Source organism: Crinia signifera, chromosome 4 (genome assembly GCF_055691185.1).
Source record: "Crinia signifera chromosome 4, ASM5569118v1, whole genome shotgun sequence".
Lineage (NCBI taxonomy): Eukaryota > Metazoa > Chordata > Amphibia > Anura > Myobatrachidae > Crinia > Crinia signifera.
This window is the reverse complement of record NC_139220.1, coordinates 286,293,741-286,307,310: the sequence shown is the minus strand read 5'-3', so window position 1 is coordinate 286,307,310 and position 13,570 is coordinate 286,293,741. Positions and strand designations below refer to the sequence as shown.

At 47.3% G+C, this 13,570-nt stretch overlaps 2 protein-coding genes across 2 annotated transcripts; one reads left to right on the top strand and one right to left on the bottom strand.

Moving 5' to 3' along the window:
* The first annotated feature begins 2,494 nt into the window (after positions 1-2,494).
* LOC146073116 (histone H2A type 1) lies at positions 2,495-2,887 on the top strand. Its single transcript, XM_083180296.1, has one exon. The coding sequence runs from the start codon at positions 2,495-2,497 to the stop codon at positions 2,885-2,887; it is 393 nt and encodes a 130-aa protein (XP_083036422.1).
* Positions 2,888-3,628: 741 nt separating this feature from the next.
* Positions 3,629-4,199, bottom strand: LOC146072680 (histone H3). Its single transcript, XM_083179875.1, has one exon. The coding sequence runs from the start codon at positions 4,107-4,109 to the stop codon at positions 3,699-3,701; it is 411 nt and encodes a 136-aa protein (XP_083036001.1). The 5' UTR covers positions 4,110-4,199; the 3' UTR covers positions 3,629-3,698.
* Positions 4,200-13,570: the final 9,371 nt, after the last annotated feature.

The following is a 13,570-nucleotide window of genomic DNA, read 5'->3' as shown; positions in this document are numbered from 1 at the left end:
GCCAATATAGAACAGCTAAAAGTATACCTGGCTCCTGGGTTCTGTTATTCCAAAGTCCCCCTCTAAGAGTTTTCGCTTTATCCTTTATATACATATCAATCTTGAGCTTAAATAATTCGGCTCCGTGTTTTCTATGAACACATCTACTGAGAACAAAGCAGTCCTGAGCGCTACTGCTATTACACACACGTGTAGCAAAAAAAAGAGAAAAGTTTGAGATATTTAGGCTGCACTCTTGGGATTGTTATGTACAATTAGTTTTATATTAACGTGTCATGTACACCTTGTTGTTTTTCAAACTTATGTTCCCTTAATGAGGATATACTGTATTTTTGTTTAGTTTCCTCTTTATAGGGTGATTCGCTCTGTTTTGTTATCTAGAGAGAGATAGGCATGATTCCCTGTTAATATGTATCTCATTTAACACTTCTCTGTACTTTGTATCATTCTCAGTTCTATTCATGTACTCTTGGTCTTTGATCTTTCTTCCTGGGCTCACTGCCAGTTCTCAATTGTAACTGTTTTGTGATACTTAGTTTTTAGCCTTATTGTGGTGCATAGGCTTTTTGGGAGATATATATAGTTCTTATATTCTTTTCTTTTTATTTCTCAGACGCTCTTAACCAATGCCCGCGCTATTATACACAGCCTAATATTGATTCAGATCAGTGCTACTTAAATAACCATTGCAGCCCTCTTACCGCACGATATGGAGCATAAGAGCCACGTACCTCTCTCCATATACGCAGTTAATCTCAACCTGTTACAATGGAAATAGAGCGTTAAGCTGGCCATACATCAGAAAGATATTGTACCCAATCATACAATCTCAATTGATTGTAAGATGGATTGTATGCAGATTGTGTGCACATCTTGTGTACACAATCATACAATCAATCATAAGATGGATTGTATGACTGATTGTATGATGGATTGTATGCAGATTGTGTGCACATCTTGTGTACAAAATCATGCAGCAGATGGATTGTATGACTGATCATATGATCGATTGTGTGTAGATTGTGTGTCCAAAAACCACCAAGGACTGCTGGGGATTTCAAGGGAAATTGTACACAATCATGAGTGCAATCGATCTTAAGATCGATCTTTCTGATGTATGGCTAGCTTTACAGTAGTTTGCTTCATTGTGCATTGCAACGAAAACCGAATACTAGCATAGGTCATCTTGAAGAACTCTGACCTTATCTGAGATGCAAAGGGATAGGAATAATGGAACATATTGTTACAGTACACGGTCTATCATTTGTAAAATCTGAAATCAGATCACATACTTCTCTAGACCTGCCTCAGCTAGTACACAGGCAGGAGTTTCTGCTCAAATGATTTCTACGGAGAGGGGGACAGCGGCCATTTAGCCTATAGAGAAAACGGATGAACACTTGTTTAAATCTACGCTTGAATATATAATGTCGCTTCTGCAAGCAGATTTATTTGACGCGTGTGTATGGTGGTGGTGGTGGTATTAGCAGCAGCTCACAAATTAAAGGTTCGCTTCCCCAGGCAGTAATTAAAACCCGGCTGTACATTTTCTAACCTCTACGATATTGGGATGACGGTCTTGTTTTAGACCCGTTTGTTTTTAGGTGTTGCTACAGAGTATTAAAGGCAAATCAGTCTGGGACACGGATCCAACAAGAAGAAAAAGCTATCAGTTCCAGCCCAATTAGAGAGGAGTTGGGTGGCTCTTAAAAGAGCCTTTGGGTCTGTGTGGGGGGCGGAGAAGGGGAGATTACTTGGCGCTGGTGTACTTGGTGACGGCCTTTGTGCCCTCGGACACGGCGTGCTTGGCCAGCTCTCCGGGAAGCAGTAGGCGTACTGCGGTCTGGATCTCCCTGGAGGTGATGGTGGAGCGCTTGTTGTAGTGAGCCAGGCGGGAAGCTTCCCCAGCAATGCGCTCAAAGATATCGTTGACAAAGGAATTCATGATGCCCATCGCCTTAGAGGAGATGCCGGTGTCAGGGTGCACCTGCTTCAGCACCTTGTACACGTAAATGGCGTAACTCTCCTTCCTTGTCTTCCTGCGCTTCTTGCCATCTTTTTTCTGAGTTTTAGTCACGGCCTTCTTGGAGCCTTTCTTGGGGGCCGGCGCAGACTTGGCGGGATCAGGCATTTTGGAGGATCAACGTTTCTTCTACACACACAAAGCAGACAATCTGTTTCGAACAGCGCCCACATCTGCTCCATTTATAGGGAGCTTATGCAAATGGCGCTTCACCACTGCCGGCAACACTATTGGGTATCAGGGTTGTGTGACGATGAGCAGCGTCGCAACCCCACCCTTCATTTGCTGATTGGTCTGTGCATGAACTTGAGCCGCATTGGTTGCGGTGTACGCAGACCAATCACAGAGCAAGCAGCGGGATCCCTTCTGAGTGTATATATAAGAGGAGGGCGGTAGAACGAGATGATCGTCATCTCACTCTGAGCAGTTTTATTCGATATCTAGAGTTAAATCTACGGTTGCGCAACTAGCATGTCTGGAAGAGGGAAACAAGGCGGCAAGACCCGGGCCAAGGCTAAGACTCGCTCATCCCGGGCTGGTCTTCAGTTCCCAGTCGGTCGAGTTCACCGCCTGTTGAGGAAAGGAAACTATGCAGAACGTGTGGGAGCTGGTGCCCCGGTCTATCTGGCCGCTGTGCTGGAATATCTGACAGCTGAGATTCTGGAGCTCGCCGGGAACGCAGCCCGCGACAACAAGAAGACCCGCATCATCCCCCGTCACTTGCAGCTGGCTGTGCGCAACGACGAAGAGCTCAACAAGTTGCTGGGTGGGGTGACCATCGCCCAGGGAGGTGTTCTTCCCAACATCCAGGCCGTGCTGCTGCCCAAGAAGACCGAGAGCCACAAGCCGGCCAAGAGCAAGTAATTGTCAGGCTGCCCACTTCCATCAGAGAACCGATGTCCCTACAACTCAACAAAGGCTCTTTTCAGAGCCACCCACGTCTTCCCAAGAGAGCTGCGGCTACTACCATTGCTTGTATTTATTTGCACTTTCTTAAATAGAGCTGCAGATTCCGTTGCGCTTTATAAATGTTAACACCGAAAGCACAAACTGGGTAAAACAAACCTACATGGAGGCAGGAGGGCCCTGCTGCAAGCTTACAATCTATATATAGCATGTAATGTTATATGGCAGCTTAACCATGTTCTAATTACTAGGGAACAGGCGCCCTACCAGGCATTCTACACCCCACTTTCCATACAATCCCGCACATAAAAGCATCGGTGAAGTCTGCATCTGTATGATGCAAGTGAGGCGACTTTGGTTTTATAAATGGAATGCCGACACATACATGACGGCTTCGCTCAGAACTAGGGCACTGATCGAGAGGTGCATAGCGCAGCTTATTCTGACTAATAAGCCGCTACGTTTTACCGAAGCTCGGCTTTGTGTGCAAGTACTGATCACAAGGCACCATGAAGTAAGTGTATTTGTATAGATTCTGTGTGTTGTCCCTCACTGCAGTTCGCATGCTTTATAAATGACAGAACAATGTATGAGAAACACTAACTAGGCTCCGTTGCTGAACGAGACCTGGAACTATTTAGTGAGCATTCAGCAGCGCATCCTGTTACTCCGACATTCATCTGTCGTTTTAGTCACAGCTAGTTTAGAAACATGTAGTGGCTCTGAAAAGAGCCTTTTGTGTCATTGCGTGGAAAGAAGTGCCGAGTATTTAAGCCCTCTCCCCTCGGATTCTACGGGCCAGCTGGATGTCTTTGGGCATTATGGTCACCCTCTTGGCGTGGATGGCGCACAGATTGGTGTCCTCGAAGAGCCCCACCAGGTAAGCCTCGCTGGCCTCTTGCAGAGCCATGACGGCAGAGCTCTGGAAGCGCAGGTCGGTCTTGAAGTCCTGGGCGATTTCCCGCACCAGGCGCTGGAAGGGCAACTTGCGGATCAGCAGCTCGGTGGATTTCTGGTAGCGACGGATCTCTCGGAGGGCAACAGTCCCCGGACGGTAGCGGTGAGGCTTCTTCACGCCGCCGGTGGCAGGGGCGCTTTTCCTGGCGGCTTTGGTTGCCAACTGTTTGCGGGGAGCTTTCCCCCCAGTAGATTTACGGGCGGTCTGCTTTGTCCTGGCCATAGTGCTGCCGGTTGGTTCTCGCTTTGCAGTGCTGCCAAGTAAAAAGAAAGACGTCGTCTGAAATATACGGATTCCGACAGCCAGTAACAACTCTATTTATGCACAGTGCTTCAATGTGATTTGACGAGTCCAACACGCCCTTCATCCTGATTGGCTCAGGGGAATCCGTTGTAATATTCAAAAAGCCCGCCAAGAGCGTCTGTTCCCTCCTATTATTTATAGAAAAAGTCGTCAACGGCCCTCCAGCGCCTGGGTTAAAGAAAATACATTTTTACGTTTTGTCCTGAATAAATAGATTGTGCGTCAAGAATATAAACTCTTCAAGCTATACTCCCTTATTCCAGGAAGATGATGGTCGTAGCACAAACGCTTAGATCAAAACAAGAAAACGATCAATCGATTATTAAAACATTATTGTTAATGCTAAAGCTATTCACTGTATTGTAGCTAAATCCTCAGTATAATCAGAATTCCCGAGTGTGTTGAAAACACTATTTATTGTATCCGTTTATCATTCAATTGTAGCAATTCCACTGAAACACTGCTGGATACATTCTGTGCAAAAGTATCAACTTGCATCCGGCTACAACCTAAGGCCTCATGAATCTGGGAAACCACATGAAGAGAATGGCTATACCTGAGCTACATAGGGTGCATTATTATTATTATTATTACTTTAATATATTGTGCAACAGGGGATCTACAGCACCCACTTAAAAACTACATAAATAAATAAGCAACACAGGGAACAGTGACTACCAGTTGAATACACTAAAGCAGGGGTAGCCAACTCCAGTCCTCAAGAGCTACCAACTAGGGATGGCCATTGACCATCGATGATTAGAAATCATTGATGGTTCATGGCCGATGTCGAATACTTTTGCCATCGATGGGGGAGAACCAGATGGTCCCCCCCAATGCCCGCTCCTCGTGTTTTGATTGGCCCACAGGCCAATCAATCAAGCACAATGGATGCCCATCGATATGTAAAAATATTGATGGTCATCCATTGCACAGTTATGAACTATCGGTGGCCAGTTGCAGAATAGCCATCAATGGCAATGGCAATGATGGCCATCCCTACTACCAACAGTTCACGTTTTCCAGCTCACCTCCATACCTCCCAACATGACCCTCTCCAGGAGGGACACATTCTTCTGTTACTGGACTTCCTTCTCAATTTATGATTGCCATCACCTGTGGTGACACACCTTTCTTATCAATTAACCTGTTCAAAGCAGGTAATGGCAATCATACATTAACAGGGAAGTCCAGGAACAGAGCGATGTGTCCCTCCTGGAGAGGGTCATGTTGGGAGGTATGCACCTCGTAGGTATAAAGGTGCACTCATTACTGACTAAGACATTTTAAAAGATACACAGGTGGAGCTAATTACTTCACTTGTGATTCTGTGAGGAGACTTGGAAAACATTAACTGTTGGTAGCTCTCGAGGACTGGAGTTGGCTACCCCTGCACTAGAGGGCAAATACAGTGTCATACCTCCCAACATGACCGACCTCTACAGGAGGGACGCAATGCTCTGTTTCTGGACTTCCCTCTTAATGCATACTTGCCTACCGGACCCTCTCCATGAGGGAGAAAATGCTCTGCTCCTGGACTTCCCTGGTAATGTATGATTGCCATCATATGAGCTAGGTAATTGATAGGAAAGGCGTTTCACCACAGGTGATGGCAATCATACATTACCAGGGAAATCGAGGAACAGAGCATTTTCTCCCTCATGGAGAGGGTCAGGTAGGCAAGTATGCATTAAGAGGGAAGTCCAGAAACAGAGCATTGCGTCCCTCCTGTAGAGGTAGGTCATGTTGGGAGGTGTGACCCTGTACCCTGTAAGAGAAGGAAAGGCACATAAGGGAAGAGGCCTCTGCTTGAGAGAGCTTGCATTCAAATGAGGAGGGCCAGCCAGACTGGGATGACCAAATATAGGGACTGATTAAGACCTGCTCGCTAGGCTGCGAGCGTTCGGAGACCAGCGAGCAGGTAGCCACCACAGCGTAGGGATGGCCATCAGTGACGTTGCCATAGATGGCAATAGTGCAACTGGCCATTGATAGTGTTAAAGCAGGGGTAGCCAAATCCAGTCCTCAAGAGCTACCAACAGTTAACGTTTTCCATGTCTCTTCACAGAATCACAAATTAAGTATTTAGCTCCAGCTTTGGATCTTTTAGTCAGTGTTAGTCAGTAATGAGTGCAACTGTGTACCTGCAAGGCGACATGGAAAATGTGAACTGTTGGTAGCTCTCGAGGACTGGAGTTGGCTACCCCTGTGTTAAAGTAAACTATGCAAGGGATGACCATCATTTTTTTTTACCTATTCATGGTCAATTTTTTTTTTTTTGACGATTGGCCTGTAGGCAAATCAAAACATGGGACGGGGCTTCGCAGATGTCGGGGGGTAGGAGCCATGCTCCCTGTCCTGGCACATTGATTTTGATGTGCCATCGATGGAGGAAAACCATTAATGAAGGTTTCTAAAATTGTGGGGGCTGTGGGCAGCAGGGCCTGCGCCACCACTGGGCAGGATTAGGCATTTGCCTAGGGTGCCGGCCACTGGAGGGGAAAGGGGTGAGCAGCCAGGAAGCAGCAGCAGCGCTCCCTCTGAGGAGAGCAAAAAGAAAGGACCTGGGAGCAGTTGAGTGACACATAGACAGGGGCATAACTTGAAACGGCTCCTATCATCACCATAGTCACTACAATGTCCCTAAGGGGGGCAGAAGAGCGAGAGAGTGGGGGGAATGACAGACACATGGGTCGATTTCATTAAGCATGCTTAGAAAAGCAACAGGAGGGAGCTCCCAGGGCTATTCAAGTCAACGCCATTGTTATGTCATGGAATGCGGATGTATAGTCTTAAAACACCAGTACTTGCCGTACAGTGCCCTGCCACAGTGTTGATTGTGCCATGTTAGGGCACAAAACAGAAGTGCCAAGATAGTGTTGTCGGGCCTGAAATCCACAAGTGGGGCTTAGCAGCAGCGTGCTGATTCGAATAGCCCCAGGCCATGTGGCCATGGGAAAGCTACAGATTGAGAGAGCATGCCAGGGAGAGACAGGGAGGGAGTGAGGGTGGAAGAGGAGGGGAGGTGTTGTGGGAGATGAGGTCAAGAGGGGGTAGTAGAGGAGAGAGGGGTAGGATAGTAGGAGTTTGAAAGGGAGGGTTTGAAAGGGTTGTGACTACCATCATTATAACCCTCCTAACCGTCCCCTTGTTACTCTGACCCTGATCCTGCCTACATTTATTCCTAGCACTTCTTCTGTTCCGGACCCATTCCTGTCAGTCCCTTCCTTGCCCCTGACTTCCCCTATTATCCCCCCTATTTCTATGCTCTGACTTTTTAATCATAACACTAGTATTCCCATTGCCTTCCTGCTACTTTACCATTCTCTCCTACTGTTCCTCACATCTTCCTAATGGTCCTTCCACCATGGTGGTCTCCACCTAAGGGGCCGTACACACCAGGACGATTTGGCATAAAAACCTCCGATTTCGATGGGTCGTACGAGCGTTTGCTATAGATTGGTGCAAAATCTTTTGTTTTAAGCCCACAATTCCGATCCGATGCGCGTACCCGCCGGTCGTAGGTCGGATTGAAGATCCTACCTACTGCAGTAAAGATCTGTCAATCCGACCTCAGATTGGGGGCTGATTGTATGCAGATTGCGAGATGATCGTGTGCACTTGCCTCGTCAGACCGTCGTCAGATCCTGCTTGTTTATACTCATTTCCTGGTCACTCCCTCCGCAGCCATTTTGTGAGACTCGTGGATGGTACAGGATAGCAGACGGAGGATCCTGGATCACAGCCAAATTGAAGACAGGTATTTGGACCTTCCCTACCCACCAATGCATTAGCTGCCCACCAATGCATTAGCTGCCCACCGCTGGCCACCAATGCATTAGCTGCCCACCGCTGGCCACCAATGCATTAGCTGCCCACCGCTGGCCACCAATGTATTAGCTGCCCACCAATGCCCACCAATGCATTAGCTGCGCACCAATTACCCCCCAGTGCATTTGATGCCCACCAATGCAGTGCAGTGATATATCTGTGTGTGTCACTCCCTCCGCAGCCATTTTGTGAGACTCGTCGATGGTACAGGATAGCAGTGACGGAGGATCCTGGAGCACAGCCAAATTGAAGACAGGTATTTGGACCTTCCCTACCCACCAATGCATTAGCTGCCCACCAATGCATTAGCTGCCCACCGCTGGCCACCAATGCATTAGCTGCCCACCAATGCCCATCAATGCATTAGCTGCCCACCGCTGGCCACCAATGCATTAGCTGCCCACCGCTGGCCACCAATGCATTAGCTGCCCACCGCTGGCCACCAATGCATTAGCTGCCCACCAATGTATTAGCTGCCCACCAATGCCCACCAATGCATTAGCTGCGCACCAATTTACCCCCCAGTGCATTTGATGCCCACCAATGCAGTGCAGTGATATATCTGTGTGTGTCACTCCCTCCGCAGCCATTTTGTGAGACTCGTCGATGGTACAGGATAGCAGTGACGGAGGATCCTGGAGCACAGCCAAATTGAAGACAGGTATTTGGACCTTCCCTACCCACCAATGCATTAGCTGCCCACCAATGCATTAGCTGCCCACCACTGCATTAGCTGCCCACCACTGCCCACCAATGCATTAGCTGCCCACCAATGCATTAGCTGGCCACCAATGCATTAGCTGCCCACCACTGCCCACCAGTGCATTAGCTGCCCACCAATGCAGTGCAGTGATATATCTCTGTGTGTAAATGGTAAATAGCAAAACCACAGCAGGTCATGCTGGAATGTGTAGTTCAACTAAAGCAGGAGTGTCAAGGTTGGCCAACACTGGAATAGATGAAGCTGTGTACACTATCACCTTGTTTACAATAAAAAGGAAACTGGTTGGTGAAACTTAAAACTTTATTGTGATATTAACAAAAGTGAACCTGAAATAAAAGAAGTGTCTTAACAATATATAAACTATAATCATTTAATAATTTTTTTTATCTATTTTCTTATAGACATGTCTCAGGCTCTGGCAAAGGAGCGTGACTTCGTCGAACATTTATCGACAAATACAGGGAGTACGAATGTCTTTGGAAGACGAAGTCCAAAGACTACAGTAACAAAATTAAAAGAGCAAATGCCCTGGATGAGTTGGCCAATTTCAGCCGTTCATATCACCCTGAAGCCAATGCGGAGTGGGTGCGGAAAAAAATCCAAAATCTCCGCACTGTGTTCCTAAAAGAGCATAAGAAAATGCAGACCACCAAGAGATCTGGTGCCGGAGCCGGCGACGTGTATGAGACCTCCTTGTGGTACTACAATCTCTTAACCTTCACCCTGAGTCAGGAGGCACAGAGGACCGGACTGTACCTCATGGTGGAGAGTGAGGGGGATGAGGTGTTGCAGACTGTGGATGAAAGTTCCCAACCATTGTCGGTAAGTACAGACCCGGTATTGACACATGTCCTTCCTTATTATTTTTTTGGGCCCGGAGAATAGGTTCAGTCCACACATGTCTTAAATGTGGTTCTCCTGCCAATGGACAGCACCCACTCCATTAAAATAGTCCTTGTACTGGTCTCTAACCTGCATGGCGCGTGTAGTCCCCCTATACTGTTGCGCCGGCGTTTCCACAGAGGATATCTGCACTACCTCCTTTGGCTCCTCTGGGACCTCTGGTGGTGCTGGTCCTGTAGGCCTTTGTGGTCTTTCCTTACGGCGCAGTAAATTGTGCAGGACACAGCACGCCATGACGACCCAGTCTATTTTGTCCACCCTCAGGTTGATGGCAGTATGGAAAATGCGGAAACGGCTTGCCAGGATACCAAACGCACTCTCCACAAGCCGCCGTGCCCTGGAAAGCCTGTAGTTGAAAATTCTTTTGTCGTGGTCCAGGCCCCTTTTGGCATATGGCTTCATGATGTGCTCATGAAGGGCAAATGCCTCGTCTGCCACGAACACAAAATTGAGCCCATGTTTGGTTTCCTGGACCGACGGCAAGTGAAGAGTGTTGGAGGTGAGCCTCTGGTAGAACTTGGTATCCTTCAAAGTTCCACCATCCGAAGCACGCCCATTCCTGCCAACATCCAGGAAGATGAACTCGTAGTTCGCATTAACCACAGCCATTAGAACGATACTAAAGTATCCCTTGTAATTGAAGTAGTAGGAACCACTCTGTGCAGGCTGGTTGATGCGGACGTGTTTGCCATCAATGGCTCCTCCACAATTTGGGAAATTCCATGTCTCTTCAAACTCTGCAGCGATGTTTTGCCAATCCTTCACGCTGGTAGGGAACTGTAGAAATAATAAATAAACTTGATTAATAAATTGAACTTTGTATTTGTTTCCACAGCAACACAGTGCAGAGACAGAACATTCACCGACCCTGGACCTGTCTGGATTGTCGGAGTCTCCAGGAACATCGCAAGGAATATCCACTACACCCACACCGCCACAACAGGCCTGTAAAAAATCGCGCCGCAAGGAAAAGAAAATAGACAACCCAGAGGAGGAATTACTGATACGGGCCGAACAGGTTCTACGTAGGCCTCCCGACCGATTTGATGCTTTCGGGAAATATTTGTCTGACGGCTTACGCCAGCTGAGTCCAACCCAGCAAATGGCCTTTGAACGCATAAGCAGCGAGCTATTGTTTTTTGGCCGTTTAGACCGCCTTACATTTGAATGCAACATAGCTGGCCTTCTTCCTTGCCAACAACCACCAGGGCCTACTCCCCCAGCACCCTTACCAGTCCCTTCCACTTTGCCAAATCAATCTCCACCTGTCCAAGCATCCTCCGCACAACCTTCAACTCCAGCCCGCTATACCCACCTGTACACCTCATTATTGCCTGATTTCACAGGAGAGCAGGACCCTCCGGTTTTACGTGAATTGTAAAACCAATTCTTGCCCTGTTGGTATGGAGCAGTATGACACATGATGCTTGTGGCGCAGATAAAGCCCATGCACACGTGGCGCATGGTGCGGAGCAATGGGGCCGGGACCACTGCTTCTGCACTATGCACCGCGTGTGCATGAAGGTACTTTGATTATCTGCGCCACAAGCACTGTGTGTTCTACTGCTCCGTACCTCTAGTGAGTGCGGCAGTAGGTTTTAAAGCTCAGTTTGTTACAAAATTTTTGACTTGTTATAGCACTTTGGTCTATTTTTATATTATGCGTACCTAATGTTTCTAAAATGACACTTTTGCCATTTGCACATGCATGGAGCAGTATGACACATGATGCTTGTGGCGCAGATAAAGCCCATGCACACGTGGCGCATGGTGCGGAGCAATGGGGCCGGGACCACTGCTTCTGCACTATGCACCGCGTGTGCATGAAGGTACTTTGATTATCTGCGCCACAAGCACTGTGTGTTCTACTGCTCCGTACCTCTAGTGAGTGCAGCAGTAGGTTTTAAAGCTCAGTTTGTTACAAAATTTTTGACTTGTTATAGCACTTTGGTCTATTTTTATATTATGCGTACCTAATGTTTCTAAAATGACACTTTTGCCATTTGCACATGCATGGAGCAGTATAACACATGATGCTTGTGGCGCAGATAAAGCCCATGCTCACGTGGCGCATGGTGCGGAGCAATGGGGCCGGGACCACTGCTTCTGCACTATGCACCGCGTGTGCATGAAGGTACTTTGATTATCTGCGCCACAAGCACTGTGTGTTCTACTGCTCCGTACCTCTAGTGAGTGCGGCAGTAGGTTTTAAAGCTCAGTTTGTTACAAAATTTTTGACTTGTTATAGCACTTTGGTCTATTTTTATATTATGCGTACCTAATGTTTCTAAAATGACACTTTTGCCATTTGCACATGCATGGAGCAGTATGACACATGATGCTTGTGGCGCAGATAAAGCCCATGCACACGTGGCGCATGGTGCGGAGCAATGGGGCCGGGACCACTGCTTCTGCACTATGCACCGCGTGTGCATGAAGGTACTTTGATTATCTGCGCCACAAGCACTGTGTGTTCTACTGCTCCGTACCTCTAGTGAGTGCGGCAGTAGGTTTTAAAGCTCAGTTTGTTACAAAATTTTTGACTTGTTATAGCACTTTGGCCTATTTTTATATTATGCGTACCTAATGTTTCTAAAATGACACTTTTGCCATTTGCACATGCATGGAGCAGTATAACACATGATGCTTGTGGCGCAGATAAAGCCCATGCTCACGTGGCGCATGGTGCGGAGCAATGGGGCCGGGACCACTGCTTCTGCACTATGCACCGCGTGTGCATGAAGGTACTTTGATTATCTGCGCCACAAGCACTGTGTGTTCTACTGCTCCGTACCTCTAGTGAGTGCGGCAGTAGGTTTTAAAGCTCAGTTTGTTACAAAATTTTTGACTTGTTATAGCACTTTGGTCTATTTTTATATTATGCGTACCTAATGTTTCTAAAATGACACTTTTGCCATTTGCACATGCATGGAGCAGTATAACACATGATGCTTGTGGCGCAGATAAAGCCCATGCTCACGTGGCGCATGGTGCGGAGCAATGGGGCCGGGACCACTGCTTCTGCACTATGCACCGCGTGTGCATGAAGGTACTTTGATTATCTGCGCCACAAGCACTGTGTGTTCTACTGCTCCGTACCTCAAGGCAGAAAAGTGAAATGTTTTAGATATTTTTGGACATGTTATTGCACTTTGGAACAGTTTGCAGTTATGCGTATCAATGGGTTCTATTTTTGTACCATTTGTATTTAATCCAAAAATAAGGAAAACTAAAAATGTGTGGATGTCAAAGTTTGATTTATTTTAATAAAACATTATATGTTTTCACTACAAGTGTGTGGTGTATATTTCCTTACCTTGCAATACTCGTGCTGCAGTACCTTCACGATTGCTTTGCAGGTCTCGGGGATGATGAGGCCCAAAGCTTGCGGGGAGATGAGGGATCCAAACTTCAGGTCAGCCAGAGACCGTCCTGTAGCCAGAAACCTCAGGGTCACCACCAGCCGCTCCTCAGCAGGTATAGCCATGCGATACTTGGTATCTTGCTTCTGGATGTGGGGGGTGACGAGACGCAGCAACTCATGGAAGGTGGCATCATCCAAACGTAAGAAATTCCTATAATCATTGGGATTATTCTCACGAATTTCCAGGAGCAGTGGCATGTGAGAACGAGCCTGACGGCTCAGCAGCCACTGCTTGGTCCAGCATGACCTAGCTCTTCTACGCTGGGCCCTCAGCTGCCTCACCCTGAGCACAGCATAGGAAAGCAGAAAATCTTGCTGGTAAGAATCCATCACTGCAGACTGCATAATGGACACAGGAAAAGCACACTTTGTAATGCCAGGCAAAAACAAAGCAGAGCAAACAGCTATGTACAGCGTTCAGCAGGTATACACCAAGCCTCACTAGTCACAAAGCACAGATCTAAAATGGCTGCAGTTATTTGTACCCCACAACTAGTC